General features: G+C 38.4%; 1 protein-coding gene across 4 annotated transcripts in view; it reads left to right on the top strand.

Moving 5' to 3' along the window:
- ntrk2a (neurotrophic tyrosine kinase, receptor, type 2a) overlaps positions 1–27,159 on the top strand; it is a 91,198-nt gene that overhangs the window by 50,173 nt on the left and 13,866 nt on the right. For 3 of the 4 annotated variants that reach the window (XM_044196234.1, XM_044196237.1, XM_044196236.1), the window contains 5 exons: positions 10,090–10,278; positions 17,976–18,106; positions 23,368–23,540; positions 23,861–24,016; positions 24,670–24,760. In XM_044196234.1, coding sequence (XP_044052169.1) covers positions 10,090–10,278; positions 17,976–18,106; positions 23,368–23,540; positions 23,861–24,016; positions 24,670–24,760 — 740 coding nt within the window. The remainder of the gene's footprint in view (positions 1–10,089; positions 10,279–17,975; positions 18,107–23,367; positions 23,541–23,860; positions 24,017–24,669; positions 24,761–27,159) is intronic. The other variant, XM_044196235.1, reaches the window with a different exon arrangement.

Below are 27,159 nucleotides of genomic sequence, written 5' to 3'. Positions count from 1 at the left end.
ACCCAACTGCAGTGTAGAGGAAATTCTATCCATCTACTATATCATTCTACTATTTCTCTGTCCTTTCTTCTTTGTTAGCCCTTCTTCCATGGTATTTCCATGGTTTCTCTTTAAATAGTTTGCTGTTTTACATATAACCTTTAAACCTTTGCCATTGTCATCTTTCTCACGTCGATAACGATATGATAACCGATAATTTTAATCTGACAAATGCAAAAATGGGAAGAGGACAATAAATTAATAAATATACCAGCAGTGAACGAGACAATGTGCGGGAGTTGTGCTTTCCTCCTGTCACATAATCAAGTGTGCAGAGACTTTTTCACTTTTTGACTAAATAAGCAATAATCAGTTAAAGTTAAAGTTTAGTAAAAACAAAAAACAAACAAAACAAAACAAACATCCATAGTTGATTAACAGTAGCCTGGAAACACACCCAAACAAACCCCACAACTGTCATCACATTTTGATTCAAATGTTTTCTAAATCCTGATTGGTGCATGGACATATGTGACATCATCCTTTTCCAGCTGACCCCTGCCTCACTTCAAACCAGTGAGAAAAACAAAAGTAGAAATCTCTCATGTGAAATAACCAAAACTATTGCTCAGAGAAAGAAGCTCATTAGCAAAAAACATTTTCAGGCTTTAAAAATCTAAAATCATTGCATTTATTTATCCCTCTGTCAACCAGCCACTCAGAAAATCTGCTTCTCTTTAATCTCTTCTTTACTCTTCCCTTCCTTTCTGCTATCTTTCCTCCTCTGTCTGTCTCTCTCCCCTGCATCCCTGCATCCCTGCATCCCTCTTCCTCCTGGATCGATAGATTACTTCCTGTGTTCAGCGGGTTGACAGCACAGTTTAGAGACCACAAGGTTCATGTTACCAGTCATCTGTGTGTGTGTGTGTGTGTGTGTGTGTGTGTGTGTGTGTGTGTGTGTGTGTGTGTGTGTGTGTGTGTGTGTGTTTGTGTGTTTGTACGTATTCTGATGGGCTTAAGGGGTCACAGAGACCTTTGGGGTCAACAGTGGCAGCAGTCCTGTCTTTGCCCTGAAGTCTGAGTGACTGCTCCACTGACTGCTTAGATAAAACATTCAAAGGAGGCAGAATTAGAGGGTTTGCATAAAGAAATTTCTTGCCTTTTTGATTTGCAGTCAGTTATTCTTCATCAAAAGGCAAAATGATTGTATGGCAGCCAAAGTTTCTGCATTTGTGCCTGTGAAATTGTCGAGAATATCTCAAAAATAGATCAGTTTCTGCTCTGGTACATGATATTCAGTCAGCAGCTAGAGCCAAGATGGTTGCAGTAAAATGCTTTTTTGTCAACTAGTACATAATATCTAGGTTGTCCATCAACACCTCTGAAGTGTTTCTGAACCCCATCTTTCAACCAATCTTGCACTCTGAAATCACTGACTACCGCCAATAAAGTAATCTCAAATCATGAAATCCACTATTTTCTGCTAACAACTGTTCTTGCTGTTCCTCTCTGGGCATAAGACAACCAAGCTGTTTTAACAGACTGCCTGTCTGACAGGCCCTGATGTCCTTAAATCCCATAAAAGCCTCTCTACATCCATCGCCCTGGGCAACATGCAGCAGTAAATGGCTTCAGTTTGTCTGAGGTGTACCCAGAGAGCCTAAAAGAGATCAATACAGTCACTCACAATCATTGTTTTAACTCAGCTCCAGTGTAGGCTCCTGCCATAACACTCCTGCTCCACTCCAGATTCCAAACCCTCGGGCTCCCACAGCAACACTGGTGTCACAGCAGCAACTTAAAGAGCTAAAGAATGGACTGTCCATGTGGACACATTCATATCTGTGTAACATAGTGTCTGATTCACAATCATTGATGTGTTGTATCTGTAGCTCCTGTAGCTCTACCGTTGCCCATTTTCCTTTAAAGGTATATTTCACCACTGGAAAGATAGTATTTTCATAAAACTGGGCTGTCGACGCAGTAGAAAGATGCAAATATTTTTTGAAATTGGTGCTACGTGACTAGAAAACCTAGAACAACCAGAATGCACTTCCAAGGCCACTCCCACTAGCAAACATCATCAACTCCTACAAACAGCCGGTCAGAGCTACTAACATTAGGCTAAACTCTGATAGCAACGCCGGGTAACAAACTGGGGCAGTGTATGTGCTAAGCCTCATAAAAATGTGTATTGTATGTTTTCACACTATAACTGTCACACTTCTGTTTCTGTTTTTGTTTTTGTGTAATATCTCAGACTTTCTGCAGAATGTGTAATTTTGGCTGAATTTGTTGATTTAATTTCCCGCTCCAAGTGGAACAAGTATCAGCTGCATTTATCTCTATAAGTTAGAAACACAGTAGCAACAGGGCGGGTGTCAACACCTGTTTTTTTGCGCTACAGCACTTGAGTTTATCCCCTTGACATTCAGAGTGGAGGGATTTTCCTACTTTCTTGACAAGGTTGTATAACTACTGTATGTTGATGAATCTGCTCAGTTTCACCAAGCGTAGAATTCCCAGCACTCAACATAAACCTCTAATGAAGAAGGCCGTGCTGACTAGAGGTCATTAATTTAACAATGTCATTATTCATGAGCTGTACTCTGATTGGGTGGCAGTATTGCCCATCCTCCCTTGAAAGAAACAGCTGACACAGGGCCATTTCTAGCAGTACACAAACCTGATCAAGAATCACACCTACAGTAGCGGCAGTCCTTGAATGGCTCGTTCAAATGGTGCTATTTCATCGCTTGAAGAAATGAATGAAGCAAGCAATGAGTATTTTCATGCTTTCACGATAATTCCAGGGGACATTCCAGTTTCATGCAACTTGGATCTTATTTTCATAGTTTTGGTCGTCATTCCTATTGGTAATTACTAATGGTGGCACTTTCATTAAAGGCCAATGCAAATATCACATTTTAAATTGATATGGTGAACTTGTTAGCAAATAGTTGCTTATTTACACATCCAGCATTTACTGAGCAACATTATCATTCACTTGGAGTTGTGTTTCTGGCCATCTAGTGAATGTAAGTCTAATATATTCACTCTCTTTTAGCTCTGTTTCTGGTCTCTACCAACTCCTGAGGGAAGTATTTGGCTCTTTAGCTGCTAAATGCTCCACTATGTTCACCAGCTAGTTTCTAACTGTGTCCGTCAGCTGTTTGGTGCTGAGCAGGTAGAGTACAGTGGGTTTTTAGAGCTTTTTTGCTGAAAACAGTTGCCTGCTACTGCCAAAAACAACTCTATAAAGCTCAGTAACGCAGAGGGAAGCTGCAGATTCAGATGATAATTCTCTGTAGATTCATCACTACGAGCGACCCCTTTCACATTGTCACATTATCATTCACATTACAAACACACATGGTCAGCGCACTCATTGCTAGCTAGCTTACTTTAACGTCTCTACTGTTGGTGCATTGGCTGTATGGGGTGAATAAACAGACTGCCAAGACACAAAGTGTAATTAATGCTGCTTTAAATAACCTTTTTTTTTCTCCACAAAATCCACAATATATAATAAATTCGCCACATTCATTCCACTACAATGACGTCTCAAACACCTAACGATCACAACAAAGTGTATTTACCTGTTATCAAAAAGACAAATAGACTTGAAAACAATGACATAACTGGCGTTTTTAATGCTCATCCTCCTGCCACCCACCTCTCAGCCATGACCTGAACTTTGAAAGCAAGGCAATGTGTTGTATTGACTGTTAACCCCAGCTTCTCTCCACCAGACTGCGAGGAGCTCCAGCTTCTCCACCAGTTTAAACATTGGTTCCATGTCTATTAACAGTGTTGGGTCATGACCTGACCCCACTTATACCTTCACCTCTCCTGTCCATCTCTCTCTTCCTCCCTCCATCTCCCAGCTCTACATCTTTTCATCCCCCCTTTTACCAAGTCACTCCCTGTGGACCCTCTGCCACCTCTCTTTCTCACACACACCCACACACATATACATGAACGCAGGCTCTTGTTGCCCCTCGGCTTAACAGTATTTATAACGATCTGACCCTGGGACCTCTCTATGTTAATGATCTTTAGCCCCTCCCAACACAAACACACAAGCATACTGACAGACCTGCACTCTCAGGTCATGTTTGTTTCTTCCCTTTGTTACGTTGAGATAAACTCAGAGTGGTAAACAATGCAAGTAATAAGACAACTTGAACAGCCAAAAACTAACAGCTTCATTTCTTGAATGCAGAATTGTCTCCAGTGAGAGAAATATGGAAACCATATCTGCTTTGAACAGTCTGTTATGTAGGACTGTCAGCTGTAACAATCTCAGTTTGAGGAGAAATGAAACTCTTCCTTCATTGAAGAAGAGAAATAGAATGCCCTACTCTTACAGCATTTAGGATTAGTAGCAGCTGTCTACTAGTAACCATGGGAATCAGATGATCAGATCAGATCAAATATTATTTATATATATAAATATTTTTATAAATATTTCAACAGCTGCGTCCTTGGAGTTTTGAATGAAACCAAGGCTAAAAATCAATTCATGTTATAGCATTGATCCTGAACATTTCAGTCAAGTATTTTTTAGGAAGATTTAACGGTAACAATAAGTTCTGTTCTGTTTTTGTTCTCTTTTCTTTTACATTTGGGCAAAACAATTATTTCTACATCTGGTGATTTATAAGTTTTCAGAGAAACTGAAGGATTAAATTTGCCTTTATGGGTTGACCTAATTTTATCTTCATTTTAGGCTTAGAAAATAATTGAAATATCTAGAAAATTATCTAGGAAATAAAGAAAAACTGCACTATCACAAACAACATTTTTATTGCTATATTTTCCCTTTTTCAACTACCCCCACAAAAATATACAATACATAGATGAATAAGATAATACAATATATTACAAAAAACAAAAGAAAACAAAAAACACATACAACTACTACTACTACTAATAATAATAAATATTATAATTATTATTATTATGTTTTGTTAAAAGCATGACAAGTTGACATTTTGAAGAGGGGTTGACATGGTTATCGTAAGGCAGCAATTATTTATGTACGTGTAAAAAATTAGGCGCAGTTGTGAGTTATATCAGAAAATTGCAAAGAGCATTTGGTCCAAAGCAAACCATTTAAAAATATTTTTCAGCTCACCACTGTCCCCTGTCATCACACTTTAGGGTCCATTTATTGAAACATAAGCACACAAGTCTGATCCTGGACACAGAGAGATGCCGCTGGAAGACGTTACAGCCCATCACACACACGCGACTACTTGCCTAACCTTAAACCTCATCTTACCCTAACCTTTAACCAAGTCTTCACCTTAAATTTAGTGATTTATGTTATGATTTATGTGATTTATGACTTGCATTTTGTCCCCATAAGGAAGGCGAGTCCCCACGATGTGAATATATAAACAGATTTATGTCCCCACAACATTAGTAATACCCGCCCACACACACACACACACACACACACACACACACACACACATTTACACCACGTATAAGCGTGCACATTTACGCACATAAAAAACAAACTATAGTGCTCTTGCTCTCATTCCTTTTCTCTCTCAAGGCCTTTTCAATCCTCACATGAGTCACCAACAGACATACACACACACAAGCTGGCTTAGACTCTCACACACACACACACTCAACCTCACATACAAACAAACTCTCTCAGTTTCTCCCTCTCAATCAAGCCCTGTCAGCAGCTCTAGAGCCTGATATGAGGCTAGGGACAGAGGAAATGAACAATGTCATCCAGTGATGTAATTCAGCAGAACCGAGCACATGAAAGGGAATACATCTACTGTATTTTGTGCTCATGGGAAATCAAACTCAACTCATAGTACAATGTTTGCAGACTTGCTCGTGTTTTGAAGAGGTCTAGAGGTCTGTGCTTTGCGTTCACTCCCTGTGTGTGTGTGTAATTCTGAATAATGCTTCCCAGTCTATGATGAGACCCATGCTCTAACTTGCCCTGGTGTTATTTTTCGTCAACTGACAGACTGTGAAGAGCTGATGAAAGACCAAGACTAGATGGACACACACACACATTTGCACACACACACTTTCTCGTTCACACCCCTTAATCAGAGAAGAATGAAATAAACTCACAAGCTTTTATTACAGTACTTGTAGTGCAATAAACTGAAAAGCAGTAATTTGCTATCCACATATCTGAAGAGGCTGTTCTCACTCACTTTTAACCGTAACTGTGAGCTTTTCCTAAACCTAACCACGTAGTTTTGGTGTCTAAAGCTAACCAAACTACAACTGTTTCACCATGTGTTTAGTGTTACCATGACGACAGAGGTCCGGTATACCTGTTGCTGGTTGCTGGACATTCGTAGGATTATGCATGAAAATGGTACATTACTTTTCATAATACATCTACAAACCATTGTATGAGGATGCGTTGACCTGGGTGATTAAGATCATTTGCAAGCATTGCCGATTATAATTAAGTTATTTCATAGCATTGTAAGCTCTTTCTCCTATGATTTTATCATCTGCTGAGTTATTTCAAATGACATGATGATGACAAATCTGATATGATGATACAGACCTGTATGTGGTTGATAATTGATAAAAAAACAAAAAAAAGTCGGAACCCTGCATCCATTTGAACTCAGGCCCATTGGGGCTGTTAAAATGTCACCTCTTTGGCAAGTTTTTCTCATCTTTGTAACCTTGTGAGCTTGGTTGCTATCAGGGCAGAAGCACCCACATACACTCTTACTCTTACACGCACAAACACATTTTATTTTTTTGTCTTCACCAAATTGAAGGACGAAATACGTAGTTTGTCCATGCCCTCTAGAATGATATATACAAGCGTTTTTTGATCTGACGCTCCAAAATTGTTACAAATCACTGGTGGAAAAATAAACAGTGATTAATAAATAATAATACATTAAGATGCGACAATATTGTGGTTAAGGTTTGGTTAGGTTTAGGAACAAAAACTTGGTTAGGTATACGGAAAGTTCATGGTTTGGGTTAAAAGGAGTACTTAGTTAAGGTTTGGGAGCTTCGTCACCATGATTACAATAATAATCGTGGTCATGCTTAAAAAAACTTTGATGCTGACTCTTGTGTTAAAATCCGACATTGTGGCCAGTATGGACAGGAGGAATGATTACAGCGACCATTAATGCTTTCAACATACATATGGGCATGTGGATATTGTTTTAAGACATACTTGAAAAAATGTGAACCTATCCTTTAAGGTTGTGAGTATTAAGCAGAGGTGAGGTTACAGTTAGGGGTTAAAGGTGACAGAAACCGTGTGTGTGTGTGTGTTAATTTATATGTCAGTGGGCATCGATGTGTGCCTGTATGCACTTGCAAATTTAGCTGCTATTTAGTGATACAGTCTGTGCAAGAAATAAAGGTGATATTGTTTGCTTTGGCAAAGACGCAGAAAATTAGCTGCAGTGTCACGAAGGTGCGCTGTTACTGACAGACTTGAACATGGAATCAGCTTCATGGACTGTTTTCACTGTCTTAATTAGAAACTAATAACTCCTCCATTCTGTTGCCAAAACAAACCATTTTTGTATAAAAGGGCTGGGCTCAGTGACTGACTCATGCCATCCTACCTTTCGTCTGTTTGCAGTGTTTTCATGCTGTTACTACAGTTTTGCTTTCAAAAATGTCTGTTGTATGAAACATGAATTTTAATATCCAGTGTTTTCTAACGTGGTCTGAGAGAGTGACAGAATTCTGAGTTTTGATATAGAAAAGCTTCTCCAGAGATATTTTCACCAGATAATAGCAGTGTAACAACTAAGAGCACTGGATCTGGATTTCCTACTTCTTGGTTTTTACTCCACCAGGTTCCTAGATTACTGGCATTTGTCTTTTTGAAGGCATACATTAATTCCCTCGGTTATCCTTCAGCTTTGTAGAAACACACTTTCATCTCTCTTTTTCCTTGACTTCATCATTAAATGCTGCAGAGCCTGACCTAAAAAATAACCCCAGTCAAACATGAAAACAACCACAGCTGACAAAGCACCTAGTGCTATATGCTTGGCCCTGTAATGGGACTCTTAAGGGCTCATTTTCCACTCACAGAAATTTGCCAAATTTGTGCTCATCCAAACAAGATGACCAAAGTCAACACTGTGGGAACTGCTAAATATATTCTGCTCATCCACATATCGTACAAACAGTAACATAGTCTAACTTTGTCAGATGCTATTGTCAGTCCTCTTCTGACATCTTATAGTGCAGGTACACGTTAATCCCATATGTATTAGCCAGTGCAATGTGGCTCATTGTCAGCACAAGAATCTACCTCCCCCTAGTTTTGCAAGAGGGACAGGTGGGTGTGGCAGGTCAATCCTGACATGACTACTTACTCATGTCACTGTTGTGGTAGGAGGAATAGTCATTAGGCTTTGCCCCTGAACACTTGAGAGCTCTGTTTGAGAGAGAAGCCTGTCTGAAATACAATAAGTGGACGTTCAGACCAAAAAAAGCCCTGTGTTAACAAAATGCAAGGGGCTGGGTTGGTGGGGGCTTGTTTTTTAAGGTACCGAGATTGTGAGACAATGAAATATGATCCAGGAAGTCAAGTTTGGGCAACAGATGAGTTTGAAGGCTTAAAAACACTGCATAGCGGTTTATGCTACTCTGAGGAAGGATTTTACAACTATTTTATCTTTCATCACAATAATCACCAGGTAAACAGTAGAAACACAGCATTCACGTTACAAAGTAATCTACCAGGAATGTGCACTTCCAAGTATTTGATTGGTCAGTATGGTGCCTTGTTTGATGAGATTGCATTGCTTTTTGTGAACTCTGCATTTCTTTGCCAACGTAGTGGCCTCATTCATGAATTAGTGCTAAAGGTGGTCTGAATGTGGCCTAATAGTTAGAAACTGTAACTCTAGTTCTGTGATCACAAGCAAAGGCTCATATAGGTCGGGGTATGTACACTAGTCGGTACGATGTGTCATCCGAGCACATCTGATGGCAAAAGTGTTAATAGCTGTTCCAGATGGCCACAGTAAAAAGCTGGGGGGAAACCCTACACTCACAGGGAGGAATTAGACTCAATAAACGTTCAAATGGGGATAATGGCATACACTTTGTGTGAGTGGTGTTGCACTCATTTTACATACGATAAGTGAAGGAAGTAGCTGTGTGAAGACCAAGCGGCAACCTCCGTTGCTGAAAAATGAAGCCAACACGGAAGTGACAAACACTGCAGTTCCTCGAATGGCCACTTGAGGCTGGCTCCAAAAGCGAGTCAATCCCCATAGAGCCGCCCACTTTGTGTTTCATAACTGCGCTTCAGAAACCTATGGGTGATGTTACGGACACTACGTCCATGTCTTATACAGTCTATTGTGAAGACGCACCCGGCCAATTGCTGTGCCAAGTGGCCGGATTGTCGGTTTCGGAAAGTTACAAAAATTCCACTATATTTCAACGTCAGAAAGGAGTGGGTGGAGGGTGTTTCAGATGCTGCGCAACCATCCGACAAACACTTTGCTCTAAGCATACTGATCCTTCGACTGTTTAGAGCCCTATTTAAAGTTGAAACCTGTGTCAATAAAATTATAGTAACAAATTGTAACTCTAGTTCTATGATCACATTTGGAGCATCTCTTTGCCATTTCATTAGTTTACACACTCAAAACACCAGGGAAGGTGTGCTATACAGCTCAGGACAAACTTTAGTCTAAAAAAAAGGATAATAGCTTTCAAAGAATGCAGGAGCTCTTTATGATGGTTATATAGCAACACATTTGCCTGTGTCTCATTTCTAACCTGTGAGACGGCTTTGACAGTGATCAAAGAATTACTGTTATAAAATGTAACTGTCGTCTCTCTCTCTCTCCTTCTCTTAGATGTCTATTGTGATCAATAATTAACATCTTAACCTCCCCACTTAATGATCTCATCTTTTCAATCTCTGCTAATAACAGTTCAACAACACTTAATATATTCTCTTGTGTCTTAACACTATTAACATGGCTGGCATGTGTGCTGAAATGTTTTTCCATCTCACATGCAAGATGTTTCTCGATCATCGTAAAGATAAGACGAACCAGCTGAACTCAGCAGTGTTTATCCCCCCTCTCTCTGCTCTCTCAGGACCATCTTCAGTGATCAGTAACGATGATGACTCGGCCTCTCCTCTTCACCACGTCTCCAACGGCAGCAACACTCCTTCCTCCTCAGAGATGGGCCCTGATGCGGTGATCATCGGCATGACCAAGATCCCAGTGATTGAAAACCCTCAGTACTTCAGGAGCACAAACAGCCTGCTCAAAACTGACACGTGTAAGTAAAAATCTCAGCTATCATTAATGTGTACCCAATGTTAAAACTATTTATCAGTCCATTATGAGCTATAGTATTCAACTTCAACTGTATTTCTGTGATACACGGAGGTTACCATGGCGACATCTTTCCTGCTGTTGTGACAATGACCTTGGAGCGACTGATAATAAGCTGTCAATTCTGAGGGAGAAGTGGGAAATAGAAAGGCCATTTATATGCAGGAGTGTGTGTGCCCCAGCATATGTTAGGCACAAATCCATTCATAAATGCGAGACTTTCATGTGTGACTCATACACATAGATTACCAAAGCAGAAAGGTAGCAAAATAGATGTCTGCGGGTCTGTGAGCCACTACAGGTAGAAGTTTTTTTTCCTGAGGTTGACCTGCCCCAATGTATCTAACTGCACAACATGTATACACAATAAATTCAACAACGTAAGCAACAGAAGGGCAAAGAGAAAGTTGACAAAGAAGGTGGGACGGAGAAAGAGACAAACAGAAATAGAAGAAAAGAGAAACATGAGGAGGACAGAAGGAGACAGAGAGAGAGCAACAGTCAAACAGACAGACAGAGAGCACACGAGGATATTGACCTGGTCCATCAACATGACATTATGATTATTGGCAAGTAATAAAAGCTTCTCCAGGCTTTGGCCTTGTGTTGCAGTAAATTATGGAAATGCATGTTTGTGTGTGTGTGTGTGTGTGTGTGTGTGTGTGTGCACCATAGGGCTTGTTCTGTTCAGGGCAAGGTTGTAGAGGTATAATGATGGGGGATTGGGGGTTGACCTCTTCAGTCCTATGATATAACTAAAAGATAGACTGGGATTTACAGCCTAAAGACAAGAATGAAAGCGCTGAGGATCGATGAAAATCAATAACGTACTGCAGTGCATGTGTATGTGCCTGCGTGTGTGTTTTTAATATATTACAGCCATTACAGCTATTACTCTCTGTGCTTCTTTGACTCACAGGCAGCATAAATACTGAAAGTATCTGGCCGATTATTTGGCACTCTGCCTTTTCAGACTCTTACAATAGCCTTTAATGGAGTCAGTTTGGCAAAGTGGCACCAGGTTGCATGCCAAGAACTGAAATCTTTTAAAACTGTAGCTTTAACTAGCTTTTGGCCTGTAATATTGAATACAGAAATCAGTGGTGGGTACACGTTTCTACTTAAAAGCCGGCACAGGCCTCTTCCTGGCAGCAATAAAGCAACAATTACTCTGCAGAGATGATGGATCCGTGTGTAATTCCAACTGTTAGCTGTGTAACAAAGCCTCAGTTGTGCAGCTTATCTCTGAAGTGAACACCTCATTAACAATAATAACATCAGAGGAGTTAGCATTGTTGGAATGGGTGTAACTACTGAGTTTATGTTTCTCTAACCCCACATATACAGTACAGAACACCCAGACTGTTAGCGTGCATGTCAAGCAACTGAAGCAGGGCTGTAATGAGGATTTTTGAAATACTGAGGTCATGAATCCAATTCCCACCAGCAACCCCACCAAGAAACCAAAAAAGAACTCTCTAATTTTTCTTTTAATCATTTGGATTTTTTATGTTTTATTGTCAACACTTTATATTAAGGTACATATATTCACCATTAACTAGTTGCTTTTTAGCATGCATATTGGTAGCACATTGGCTCTGTATTAGTCAGTATAAAGCGCTTATTAATGCCTTATTCTGCATGACCATATTCTACAACTACTAGGCCATTAACTAATAGTTCTCCCTCAACATCCTCCTAATAACTGCTTATTGATAATAAGGAAGTTGTCGTACATGAATTACTTAATATGCTTTGTTCAGTATGGGCCTTATAAGGAGGTAGTACCACAACAATAGCAATTCTCCGTTAATAACACTTAATAACTACAGTCTATTCTTATGTAACAAAACACAAAAGTACAATTGTTAATAGTGTCCAAATAACCTAAATTAAGTCTTTCTAACTCCATAACCCCACACAGGTTCCGTATTCTAAGTTACCTCCTCTTTACGCTCAGTAAATCCATTATTCTCTACTTGCACAATGTAGTTTGACGTATTTCCGTTTTACGAACTGTACGCGACGTCTGGCCTACTCTTATTTGCTTTCTTGCTGAGTGTTAGATGAGAATACTGTAAGCACTCTCATGTCTGCATTGTAAATATGAAGTTATAAGCCACTTAGCTTAGGTTAGCATAAAGACTAAAAACAGGAGGAAATTGCTAGCTTGGCTCTGTCCAAAGGTAACACAATGTGCCTACCAGCACCTTTAAAACAGAATAATTAATATGTTGATACTAAAAGCAAAGTGTAAAACGACACATTCTGGAGTTGTGTGCCGGACTATTTCTTGGCCAGGCACAGTAACTTCCTGAAGGTTAGCTGTTTCCAGTCTTTGTGCTAAGTTAAGCTAACTGGCTACATATTTAACGTTACCGCAGACATGAGAGTTATATCAATCCTTCCATCTAACTATGACATGAAAGCAAATACTAATATTTCTCAAAATGTTATACTATTAAACTACTAAACATACTGAGTCTCAAAATAGTGGAATTAGCTTATAAAATACCTAGCATGTGCAAGGCTTTCATTGTAGAACATAAACTCATTCTAGGTTTTTTTTAAAAGTGCTACTCTGAGAGAAAATACAGAGGACTTGACCTCAATGTCCTCAGTAGTAGCTACGGCCATGAAAGGAGAGATTTATCTTTCTTTATGTTTGTTATGTTAGACATTCCTCTTGTCCTTGTGTAAAGTATCTCTCAATTTTTTCTTCGTTTCCATCCCAGCAGATCTTGTAGGGTTTGCATTTTGTTGCACCTAGGGAATGAGGATTAACATTCTTCTGGAAAATGTTATTCATAAAGTCAACACGTGCATACAGTATTTGAAAACACCCATTTACATAGACACACACACCTATATACACTAAGCTTGCAAAAATTTAGGTCACAATTAGCTACTCCTCCTGAGTGAGTGGGAGTGGTGGCTGACTAGAAGGATGTGTAGTGGAAAAGAAAAGGAAAAATTAGAGTCATGACATTAATTGCATGAGGAATTTGATGGAGAAAAGTTTTGAAGTCTCTGCTGGTCCTGTTTTCAAAGCATCTCTCAAACATGATTGTGACTTTGACCTATCGCATTGCTTGGTTCAAACTACCAAACACACAATTTCCAAGCTGTTTTATGTCAGCATTTAGGGTCATGGAAAGATTTTGGGCAGATGTGAGAAGTAAGAAGAGAAGAAGAGGCAAATGGCAAACGGGGAAAAATTATGTTCCGAGACATTAATTTCTTTGGCTGTTTATAAGATGCTGATTAAGGAGGATAGGTGTGAGAGGTGGCTCTATAGGGAGACGTGGAGAGATCGGAGAACGGAGGAAAAGGACAGATGGAAAAAGCTTGGAAAGGAGGTGGTTGATGGGAAATATTATTCCTCTTGATGTTAATGTTCTAAGCACTGTCATAAACAAGTCATGGAAAAAGACTGATGGAGCAACAGAATGGGAAAAGAACATGTGCCTAGATGTTAATGTTTAGAGGATGTTGATTAAAAAGTGATAGGTCTAGCAGCTGAGGGGAATGGCAATAGGGAGAAATAAATGATGGAACAGAAGGATGCTATATAAGGAAAGTGAGAGTAAGATAATGAGACTGGATGGAGTGATGCTAAATGAAGGAAAATGAGCGAATACGATAAGTGTGGAAAGCGGGTACTAATTAAGAAAAACATCAGAGAATAATAGTGTAAAGTTTGGTAAATGGGGAATAATATTTCTGTAGATCTTAATTAAGGATACTGATTGAGGAGAAGAAGGGTGATGTGTAGCACTGCACACAGAGATACAGTTTAATAATGAAAGCAGGATGGAAGAAGGAGTGTAAAATTGGCAAAGGCAGACAGCTGGAAAGGAGAATTCATGAGTGATATAAGGGCATAAAACATAAAACAACTTAATTTTGAAGGCTCTTGATTGCTATGCGCAGCAATTATGGAAAATTCTTGAATATATAAATGCAAAATTAGTTGCAACTTTATATATCTAAAAATAAAGACAAATTTTAAGAAACAGCAAGAAAGGCAACACCAAATTATCCTGCCAAAGACAAAAAAAAAAGCAAAAAGGGAAGCGCTGGTCCGCACACATCAATTTATTTGCTATTTGAGGGTGTTAATTAAGGTGAAGTGGTGCGAGGCGTTTTCATGGGTGAACGCTTATTACACAACCACAGTAGGAAATGGTGCGGTGAAGTTATTAGCTGGTTAAATGGTGGGCAGTTGTCTTGTGGGGATGTGGGTTTATTGTGTGCTGCTGAAGCACGGGGAATCTTAGATCTCTGACCTGCTACTGTTGTTTTTGAGCTGAACCTCATGTCATGAGGAAGAGATAATAGATATAAAGACTGACTTTTAGCCACAGTGACACCTCCACATACTCAACCCTGTCTCCTTTAACATTATGTTTATATAGTGCTAATTTGTAACAGCAAAAATAAACATGATGTCACTTGAATTATGTTTTTTATCAACATACTGAGAAAACGTTTTAATGAATGTATTTGCCAAATCTTCCATCCATCCATGACGACCAGCTCTGTACGACTTTTGTGTGGAACAAAACTGTAGCATTTGCTTCATTTGAAAAAAACGTTGCCATGGAACATAGGACTACCTAAAAAAATGCAGATACTGCACTACACTCTGCCTTTAGATAATCTTCACTGAATGCACAGAGAAACTGTAGTATCTACCAATAAAATGTGTTCTCTCAGCTTCCTTCCTTCCTAACTTTAGTTTGATTATTATTTACCGTTCATAGCTTATAGTAATCAAGTGTTTCTGTGTTTGGTGAAGTTTCTATCTGTCCGAGTACTATTAATACTTAAATCAAAATAATAGTACATTAATTTACAATTTAAAACATTAAAGTATGTGACTTAAAGATATCTTAACCAAACCAAATCACATGAATTTCACTAGAGTCAAAAAATTAGATGGCAGCCACTGAGTTCTGCTAAGCAAGCTACCTTTTGCAGGAGTTTAGCTGTTTTTTTCCCCTTCTCCATTATGCATTTATTTAGTTGCTGCCTTATTTAATTATGTGGAATATCTAACTGAATAACCAAAATGTCAGTTCATCAATGTGGATATTTTAAATTTAGAGATAACAATTATAGGGAAAATCAATAACATAATAATAATAATAATAAACTATTTGTATAGAACCTTTCATACAAGAAATACAGCTCAAAGTGTTTTACAACAAAGAAATTACATGCATCAAGTGGTTCACATAAAAAAAGATAGAATGCCATAGTTAATCCAAAATAAGATGGAAAACACACACAAAAATAAAACCCACTTGATAATGATAGTAAAAATAAGATAAAGATGAGAATAGAATACATAGAATGCATCTTCACATGAAAATAGACTTAGAATGAGCACAAAAACAGGGATAGAATTCCATAATTAATGTAAGATGGAGAATAAAACCAACTTGATAATAATAATAAAATAAAGTTAAGAAATAGAATACATAGAATGCATCAAATCAAGTAAAATACAGCATTTTAAAAGAAGTGCAGCAGTGCATAAGTGTGAAGCAAAGTGTAAAAAGAGTTTCATGCCTGTGTAAGGAAAGTCATAGCTAGTGAAATGCTAGAGTGAAGAGATAACTTTTTAGCTTTCTTTTAAAAATATTTAGCGAGCTGGTTTCCCTGATATCTATAGGTAGTGTGTTCCATAGCTTTGGGGCGTAATAGACAAAAGCTGCATCCCCAATTTTCTTTCGGCTGCTGTTGATCAGATGATCACAGTGTTCTTGAAGGTAAGTAGTGAACAAGGGAGTTAGCAATGTAGCTTGGAGGACATTAAAATCAATTCTATATGTAACGGTAAGCCAGTACAGAGCAGCTAAAACTGGACTAATGTGCCCTCTCCTCTTGGTTCTGGTTAATAGCCGAGCTGCAGAGTTTTGATTAAGATGAAGTCTGTCAGTGCTTTTTTGGGGGGAGAGACCAGTAAAAACTGCGTTACACTAGTCAAGTCGACTTGAAATAAAAGCATGATACTGTCTAGTTAGCTGTATTTCTATAGCAGCGAGTGCAGTAAGTGCAGTGAGGAGTCCTGCAGCACACAGATTACCAAACCAGAGTGCAATAACTATACAGTCAAAGTACAGACACTGTGGTTTGGCTTGTTTTTTAGGTCCATTTTGTAGTTTAAAAAGCTGTTTTCATGGAAATTACACATTTGTATGGCATAATATTTTTTATATATTAAAACAGATGTCAGAATGTCAGATATAGGTTATGAACTTACTGTATTTTGCCTTTCTGTACTTGTGTAAAGCCTACAGAAGCACACATGCAGATGCACAAACACAATGCAGTGAGTGTGTTCTCCTCCACCACAATCTTACACTGAGAATTAGATGCTTTTGAATATCTGATGTAGACCAGCTGTGTTTCTTATCTCTCTCTCTCTCTCTCTCTCTCTCTCTCTCTCTCAGTCTGTACAATATTGGGTTATGGTGGACCTCAGTAGCTTACAGTGTAGATCAATGCAGCTTCTGAGAGTCTAGCTGGGCTTTAATGTGATATTCTGAGTGGACAGCTTTTCTTCAAATGCACCTCTTAATCACATCACAGATAAATCTTAGCTCTTGGTGTCCTCTATCTCTCTCTCTCTCTGTCTGTGTGTTTGTGTGTGTGTGTGTGTGTGTTGAAGAAGTACCCAAGTGCATGTATTATAGGATAATACAAGTTTCCTTGCACGCAGACATTTGCACATCTGGCCCACAGTCAAGAAGACAGGGCTTAGCTAGGTTATCCTAAGGGGCACCACACTGTTAATTGTTCTGTAGAATAAAACCTGGTATCATCACCATGTTGGGATGCCAAATTTTCTAAAAATCAGCTCGCATGGAGTCATGAGTTACTTAGCAACAGAAAGCAGGTTTGTCGACTTTGATTCAACTGTGGGTGAGCAGAAGGCTGGAAGAGATTACGTACATGAAACAGAGACACGTTTTTTATATTTACACTACAGGAAAAACTGGATCAAATTAGTACACAAAAAACAGTGAATTTGCTTATTTGCTGTAGCATTCATATGATGTGATAACATAAAATATGTATGTAACACAAAAAATTGCCTCAAACATACACTATTACATACTGTAATGTTTGTCCCTCAGCCAATTTTACTTAAATAAAAATAAATAAAATAAAATATGCAGAGGAGGAAATAATGTATGCCTCCAAGAAAATGGGCTGTGTGGATTGTGAGTGACAGAGAAACATTTGAAAAAATTATAAAATCCCATATATTTAACATCTTTTACACTGTAGAAAAAGAAGCCAGAAATTCCTTGATATAGTTAGCGCACCCCGCAGCTATGTTTCTATTCAAGAAGAAGATACATCTCCAATATAACACGTATTTTATTTTAGTTAAATCACTAATAGTTTTGTCTTGCTTTGGTAAAGACAGTACAGACAGATAAACCACACATGATTTGAACTGATTGATAATTAATTAAAATGATGTACAGTTTATTTGACATAATGTCACAACATCAGGTGTCTCGTTTGTTTGTGACCTCATGTGAAGGAACGTACATAGTGTTTCTATGGCCGCTATTAAAGTGGATTTCTTCTCCTCTTCTCTGTCTTTCCTCTTTTCAACAGTCGTCCAGCATATTAAGAGACACAACATTGTGCTGAAGAGAGAGCTGGGAGAGGGAGCCTTCGGAAAAGTCTTCCTGGCTGAGTGTTACAACCTCTCACCTGACCAGGAGAAGATACTGGTGGCTGTCAAGGTAATCTGATGGTCTTATTTTTGCTTTTTTACTGCAAGCTCCTGAGAAACATATTTCAAAAGTAGGTTTTTGTGTAACTTTCTACTGTTCAAATGTTGAAGCCCCAGTGAAAATGTACGTTAAAGTTAGAATTCAGTTTTAAAAAAGAAGTTATTCCACACATTTCATTGGACAGCAATGATTTGAATCCAGACATGACGCAGTTATTAAGAGGACTTTATAGAATTTAGTAAATATATTTTTATACCTTTTTTACATTATAACAAGAAAGAGAGACCCAGACCTCCAGAATATTTTTTTTTCTATTGACCTAGTGTCCTTAAAATGTGAGGTTATACTGAGAAAGTGATTGGGGGATTGAAGAAAAAAACATGTGACCACTCCTGTCAATCACTTAATTGAACAAAACACAAACATTTCCTAGCTATTATAAAACAAAGACCAGACATAGAAGGACAGCTTGTCTTCGTAAAAAGAAATGAAATACCATTCAGTCTGCATTGCAAAGAAGGTATTTCAATTTATGAGCAGTCTAGTTTCAAAATGAGATATTGTGAAAACCCCTGCTCCTACAAAATGATTGGTGGCACCAAAATACACCCCATAATGTCATTATCAAAGGTGAAGTTATTGCTTTCCCTACTATATTTTGCAATGAGATCTGATGCCTGAAATACATTTGAAATATTGAACATTTTACAGCAGATAATCTTGTGTTCGTGAAATGGATCTGTGGCATTTTGAAATCCTTCTTATTGCGTCTGTACAGTATTTAGACTCCATGTTCACCATCTCCTCACCTCCATTTCCTCTGCTATTGTTAGAAAGTTGTTGCTTTCAAGAGTTTCTCTTTAAGCAAAAAGGTGGAATTACACTCAAACCGCTGACTTCTGGGGTCAAATTGAATGGTTTCCCAGGGAGCATCCTTCCATCACATCCATCTCTCCATCAAAAACGCTTTCTCTCCTGGTCTGCGGTGAAATAGGATCTGATTGGTGAAGAACTTCTCATTAACAATACATGACCTATGAGAGACGCCCCTCTCCTTCTGTCCTCCTTTACCCCGCTCCCACTTCCTCTATCTTCCTCACCTCTAACTCACACCTGCAGTACTTTTTCTTCTCTCCTCTGCAGTTCTTCATCCCACTACATTCCTCTTCTCAAATCCTCCACCTTCTTTTCTCTTCCTACACCTCCTGTTTCCTTCCAGCTTAGCTTTAAACCGCTCGCTGGCCCGCTGATGTTTGCTGCCAGCTTAGCTTCAGCTCAGTCTGAGCACTCTGTAAAATATGCACCTGAAAATCCCAGGAAGCAGAGTTCTTGGTTGTAGAACAAGATGCTGTGTTTTGCTGACTGCAAGTCATATCTGGTAAAACATTATATAATCAGGACTCAACTTAAACTAAAAGTAAATTGTATTTTTCAAACTGCCATAGGCGTGGTTACATGTAGACGTGATGTAGAGGAATCATTTAATCATTAGAGTCACTTCATTGATTTAATTCTCTCAATTCTGTAGATTTTTTTTTTCAATTAGCTAATGTACCACCTGCTTATAGTACACTCTTCCTGCTCTCTTCTCGTCCTCGTCTTTTTGTCAGCTGGAGTGACTCACCATTTCTCTCCAGTTGTCTTTTTACTCCTCCTTGTTGCTGCATCAACAAAGAGAAGATGTGATGAAAGCTGGTGGAAAAATAGATTTTTCAAATAAATGATGGCATTGCCTTTGCTTCTCCTTGCTTTAAGGGTCAGTTCACCCAAATTATAAAACAAAACTAAAAGGGACTATTTCTTTGGTATAAAATACAGTAGTTCAAATGATAACTGTTCACAGTGAGGTCTCTGGATAATCCAGAATAACTGAGACAATGTTTCTGTTGCTGTTGTTGTTGAATTTTTTTATGGATTTCTTTTATAAAATGCACCGCAAACAAAATGTCTTTCAGCTCTATTGTATTGGGATGGAAGCAGGAATCTGAGAGACAGATTTCTCAAAACTTATATTATTGTGTTTGGCATGGCTCTCTTCTTTCTGTGATTTGGGTGTGCTGACCCTTTAACTTTTAGCAACGTAGTCTCAGCACCAGACTTTTGTTGATGCCCATTGTTATAGACAGTGGGAACTAAGGACACAAATGCATTAATTCAAGTAATATAAAAGCCATATTATAGTAGACAGGAAACTGAAATGCCATGATATACAAGTTCAATAAACTGATACTGGCATTTTGATTATGAAATCCTCTTGCACACTGATGCTTGCTTTTTCTTTTGCTGACTTTCTGGAAGTTTGGTTAAAATTTGTGCAAAATTTTGATGGAAATATATTAATAATGTCTATGAAGCAGCTCCAAGAATTGTCAGTGAATTTAATCATCCTTACAGCCTATTGCTCCACTGTTGAACATAAGAGACATGTCGAGCTGTTTAACAACATAGAAAGAACATTTCAGGTGTATTTTTCCTTTAAATTTTAATACTCATGAGTACATTGTTCCTTATGTACATACTATACTTATGTTGCACTCTGTCATACATGTACACCACATTACAATAACCTATACTTACTAATAGAGCTAAATGGTCCTGGTTTTAGAGTTAGCTATCAATCAGCCATAATACAGGAGCAAGTTTTACTGTTACTGTATATTACTGTATACACTGAGGTGCCATCGATCGCAGACACACTTTAACAATAACACATAACAGTATACATGAGCCTTTACATACACACTTACAGTACACTTCCTGTATGCCCTCAATCATGAACACCTGGCACTTTCAATAATGTTGCCTTCACACATGTAAATGTGAGTCACTACATTCCTGAGCTAGAGGTTGTTGATTGCTTTTTATTTGTCCAGGGACCTGAATGTTAGCAGACTGGATGACTAACAGTGCAATATTATGGCTTTTAGCCTGGGAATTAATGCAGCATCGAGTTCGGAGACTCCGAGCATGATAGTTCATATGTAGATGTTTCTGGTTCACAGGCTCTGTTGCAACTTTCCTGAATTCAACATTAATATGATTTGCTCAATACAGTGATGAATATTTGTTACAGTGGTCATTTGATACATTGCACAGTTCAGTTAACTGATTGAGCCCAGTGGCGCACTGCATGTGTTTGCCAGGAAAGAAAAAAGTTTTTTTTTTTTTTTGCATTAATCAAATTTTTTATCCCAGATTTCCTCTCACCAGGAGCACACAGTGTAAGTTACATACAGTACATGTACAGTATGAGTTGTGGATTCATTGTATTTAGGCTTCATCAGCCAAATGTGTGTGTTAATAGTTAATCAATCATTTACTAATGCTTTACAGATATGTTATAAACCATTGTAAGAACAAAGTCGGGGTTGCCAGGTTATGGCTGGTGTTTATCCTTGTTTTGTATTTTTAGCTTTTTAGATCATCGAGAAGACCCCTCCAATTGATCATTTGACCTTATCTTCTGGGCAAAGAACTTTTGATGACTTATTAACATTTATAACTACAACTTTGCTGACTTCTTAGAAATGTAAATGGATTACCAACATTTATGACTGCATTGTTATGAAATTCAAGTGATCACCTTGTATAAGGAATTTTTCACAACGTGGCAATCCAAAAGTTGTTCTTTTTAATGGCTTTTAGCTGACCAACCATTAATAAAGCCATTAATTACAATTTCTAAACTCTTTATAAACGGTGGTGTCAATGTTTTTTTAATCATTATCACAAACATCCTCTGGAGCAAGGGGGTTCTCTTACTTTTTAAGAAACCGAACAACACATTTAGCCACACAAAGTGAAACTGGAAGGTCTAACTAAGACAAGCTATCACTCTCAGCATGTGACAACTCATCAGAGGAAAGTCAATCCAGTCAACCAACCCAGATTTCCCATACATGTCTGATATCACATTTCAAATGGTGATTCATACAGTATCCATACTATAATAATCCACCACATAATCATCATGTAGTGTCACATTACAGCCTGTGACCAAGCCTCTGTTTCATGATACATGATTGGTTGAATGTGGGTGGAGTTAGAGTCCATCTCACTTTCTGGTGTCTCAGCATTGTGGCTGAAAGGTTGCACGTCATTTCATTCTTCCTGTGTCGTAAGGGGTGCTGTATGGAGGTATGTGGACCCAAAAGCAGATGACAAGGAAGCGGTCTCAGGGTGAAGTAGCCGGATGACTACCGTGTTTATTGTGGGGTGGAATGCAGGCAAGAACAGGCAGAGGTGAGCAGACAGGTAATGAGCAGACAAAATCCAAAATCCAAACAAGGTCCACGGGAGAACAAAGAATCCAACACAACTTACAGAGACAATGCTCAGCAGGACCAACACCATATGTACAACGACGATCCCACACTGAACAAAGCAAAGACCCAGACTAAATACCCTAGGGGAGGTGAGACAACGAGACACAGGTGCAAACAATCAAGGGAGGACCAACAATCAAAACTGGAGGGAAAACACAGACAGGAAGTCAAAACACAAGCCACACAAGGGAAGAAGAACACTACAAAATAAACCAGGAAGTGATTACACCTAAACTACCACATCCTGAGCTTTCTTAGTGACTTCTCCTTGTCCTTTAAACTTATATTTGTAATAGGAGCTTCTATCTGCAATGTTGGTACACAGACAGACAAACTAACAAACACACACACAATGTGGAAAATATATATCCATGTCATATACTGTAGGAAGACAATCAATTATTCATGTAGGACAAGAGGAATTTTCTATATTTTCTTTGCATGTGAAATTAATAGAGACCCCATATCACTTTCATTTCCTGCAACTCTCTCTCTCTCTCTCTGTCTATCTGTCTTTCACACACACTCTTTTTCTGTCTCTGTCACAGATGCTTGTTTTACACTACCTTCCTGACAGGTTACCTGATTCATAGAAAGGAGGCAAACATTTGTTTCAAAAGGAACCAGGGAATATAATGAATGTGTTGTACTTTGTAATGGCTTACATTAATATAAAATGTCTGTTTTTTTCCCCCTGCTCTGCCATTGTTTCAGTCCTTGCTCGCTCTGTGCCAGTAATTTCACACTATGTGTGCCGATTTGCTTTAACTCACTTTTACAAGGCAAGACACTTAAATTTTTTTTAGTGGACATCAGCCAAGCAGACTGGGTGCGCTGTGAAAATGACTAATTGGCAATAGTGTATGTGGCATAATGTGTGAGTTTTTCATTTGTCAGTTTATTAAAATGTCACTTCTGTGTGTGTTTCTGTGCGTGTGTGTGCAGACACTTAAAGAGGCCAGTGAAAATGCCAGGAAGGATTTCCACCGTGAGGCTGAGCTGCTGACCAATCTTCAACATGAACACATTGTAACTTTCTATGGAGTCTGCGTGGAGAGTGACCCTCTCATCATGGTGTTTGAGTACATGAAACATGGAGACCTCAACAAGTTCCTCAGGTATGGCTCTTTTCTTTGTTACATAAAAAACTCATCAAAATGGCAGCTGTTAAATTGAAAAATTAGCATTTCTCTAAAATGTCATCATGAAACAGAGGGATCAGTAGATAACTACAGTAAAAGTTTCCTCTGCTATTTAAAAAAAATCCATCTTAATCTTCTAAATGTTCTCTCTTAGAGGGGCAGATGTAATATTTTACATGGTTGGTGCAAGGCTGAAAGCTAGCAACACTGCACAGGAAACAAATGAGAGGAAACAACAAGACTCCAACAAAAAATAACCAGGTTCACATGACAAATTTGCACCTGTTACCTTAAAGGGCTCACGGCCCGGATGCAGTTCTGATGGCAGAGGGCCAAACCACCAGACCTGTGGAGCTGACCCAGTCTCAGATGCTGCACATCGCCCAGCAGATAGCATCTGGCATGGTCTACCTGGCATCACAGCACTTTGTGCACCGCGACCTGGCCACCAGGTTTGCCACTTAAACTGCGTTACTACACTCTGTGTTTATTTGTGTGGCCATAATGAACATTATAGAGGGAAATTTATTCAGACCCTTCTACATTTTATGGAATACCAGATAATGGCAAAGTGAAAACACACTTTTTTTTGACAAACTAAAATAGAAATACCTATTAATGAATCGTGTTTCCTTTGGTCATCCTTGAGATTTCTGTATGTGTTAAAGTAGACTACACTTGACAAATTCAGTAATTTGGACATAGTTTATAAATGCACACAGCTTGATGACTTTATTATTATACAGTCCAATTTGTGGCAAATAGCAGCTGAAAGAGTCAAGAAAAGCAAATAATTACTGAAAGCTTCTCTTTTCTGTCTCTTGATGTTTATAGCTGTTCAAAAATACTTGACTTACATTCATTATATATTTCCAGAATGAGAGAGGCATGCTGCTACCTTGAAACAATAAAATAACAGGTGCAATTTCTTCACTGACATCTAAACTTTTGTCTGGTATAATAATATACAGTATATGGTAGAGGTTTGACACCCTGCAGTGTAACTCGAGCTATGTAAAACATCTTTATTTAAACTCACCACAACATCTTGCTGTTATTGCTCTGTACTTAGATTGTGTTTGTTGTTATGTTTGTTGTCTAACAGGAACTGCCTGGTGGGTGAGAACCTGCTGGTAAAGATTGGAGACTTTGGCATGTCCAGAGACGTCTACAGCACTGACTACTACAGGGTAGGTGTATGTGTCGATATCTTTTCTGGCCCTTCTTTTAGCCTCCCTCCTCCCTGTTGCATGGGTCCCTCTCTGCTCCTCCCCTGCATGGGCATGACTGACAGACTCTGACAGAGTTACAGTCAGAAGCTTGCTGTGGTAGGTCAACTGAGAGTAGTGCAGTGAGATTAAACACACACGTAGCTGTGTGTAGCTCACTGTGAAGCTATACTGTATATAATTTAATGAACTCAAGGTGACGGGGGATAAGTAGCATGCTTTGTTTGTTATACCATGTGTAAAATAAGAGCTGTTCGTTTGGATAATTACTGCAGAATTTTTTTTCTCAACATCCGCTGTTGTAAATTTTTGTTTTGTTTTTTACAATATAATTTATTCACTATTCTTTTATTAAGCAGGTTTTCTTTGTAAATGTAGGAATCTGCTGTTCACCAGAGATCTACCAACCAGATAGCTGAATAACAAGCACCAATACATTTTAATACACTCCTCTGATATATACAGTACATATATCAAATATTACATATATTAAACAATATTTATATTATAAGACTACCTTTAATCAGATTGTTATTTTAGCACACAATTTTTATGAACTGCAAAGGAACTCTAGAATGCGACATAAAGGGTGATATTTTCACTGACAATACTTCTGTGATGTACGTATCCTATTTTCTTTACTAGAGGTTTTGCAAATTAAATATTAAATATGACCCTGGAGTCAATTTCAAGACAGAAGTTGAATCTGTTTTTTTTTTTTTTTTTTTTTTTTTTTTTTGAAATCTGGTGTCTGAAAATGCTTAATTTGTGAAAGTGAAATAAGCACCCGAAATGTACTGTATGTCTTTTGAGAATGTATAAAACATCAAACATTTATAAAATGTTATACCATGAAACAAACATGTTTCTACAGACTGCACATAGGCCAGTTAGTCCTAAAATTTTTAATTAAGTGAATTCATGATTCAGTAAACATAATTTTTTGGTGTCTTTATTAAAAAAAATGCATATGTGGGTGCATATTTTGTGTGTGTTTTTAGGAGTATGTTTGTGTGTTGCAGGGACATTTAGCAGCTCTACTATGAGTGTCGAGATAACTCAGTGGTACAAGAGACAGCTGCGTGTGTGTGTGTGTTTCCTTCCGTACAGCAATCTGTCACCTTTCCAAAAGGCCCAAATCTAATAAATCGTACTGATTGATTGATAGTGACTGTCCATTTTTCCTGCCCTTTCTCCCGTCCACTGTGACAAACTGACATGAGTGACAGTGACAGAGAACTCGGAGGAGGAGGGAGAAAGAGGGAAAGAGGGAAGGAGCAGCAATTCACTGACAAGAAAAATCTCTATATTGGACAAAAATTATCCTTAAGAATACCATTCAGAAAGATGACAATGATCTATAGGACATTTGATGGATATATAATTCGGTAATGGCTTAATGATGCATTTTATTTGTGTTCAGTGTAGTTGAAGAAATACAAAAATAAATCATTTTTAGTTTGTTAGGAAAAGCAGTTTTCTAGATTATAGCTTGCATTCAGATTTGGCTCTCTTTTCATATTGTCCATTTTATATACACAATCACCAGTATATTCAAAAAACAGTGGCATGACAATATTAGGGAAAACCAGATATATTTTCCTGTTTCTCATGATTAGAAACAGACTTCACCTATAGTAAGTATTTCTATTTGCTGTTATTTTACTGTTAATCATATTTCACTTTGTTTCCCCACATGTCGAAAACCTTACATGACCCTATAGCTTAGCCACATGCGGAAAATTTACTTTTTCACTGGTCTTTTTCTGAACACAGTTGAGATTATATTTGGAATAACTAGTTGTTCACGGCATCAAATTAAAGATGTAAAAAAGATTAAGGCATCTCCTCTGTGGCTTTCTTTTGTACTATGTGTGTGTGACGACACACAGCAACCTCCTCCTTCCTTTCACCCCTCCTCAATAAAGCTAAGCGCCGAGGCCGTAGTCATGGCAACCTGCGAAGGCAGCGGCGGCGAGCCTCGGAGTTGTATCCAATGTTTCTCAGGAAGAAAAGTAATCAGAGAACTTCTGTTTAGTATGCTGAGGCAGTACTAGAGAAAGAGAGGAGGAGAAGAAGGAAGTGTGGGAGACGGAGGCAGGAGAGTGGCAAAGAGATGAAAGGAGAGAAAGAGCTTGAAAAGAGAGAAAGATGGAGGAGAAATGGGTTGGAGGCCATGGAAGGAGAAAAGGCAGTAATAGAGCGATAAAGGAACATACACATGCCGAGGTGGGAGAGGAGAGGTCTGCAGGAAAGGCAGCCTGTGTACAGCGTTACAGGATAACAAACAAACACATACTGCAGCTTAAGACAACCACAGAGCAAAGAAAAACAGCAAGAAATGACAAAAAAGGACAGAGAGGTAG

This window comes from Siniperca chuatsi, linkage group LG5 (genome assembly GCF_020085105.1).
Source record: "Siniperca chuatsi isolate FFG_IHB_CAS linkage group LG5, ASM2008510v1, whole genome shotgun sequence".
NCBI lineage: Eukaryota > Metazoa > Chordata > Actinopteri > Centrarchiformes > Sinipercidae > Siniperca > Siniperca chuatsi.
This window is presented reverse-complemented; position numbering and strand designations above follow the sequence as displayed.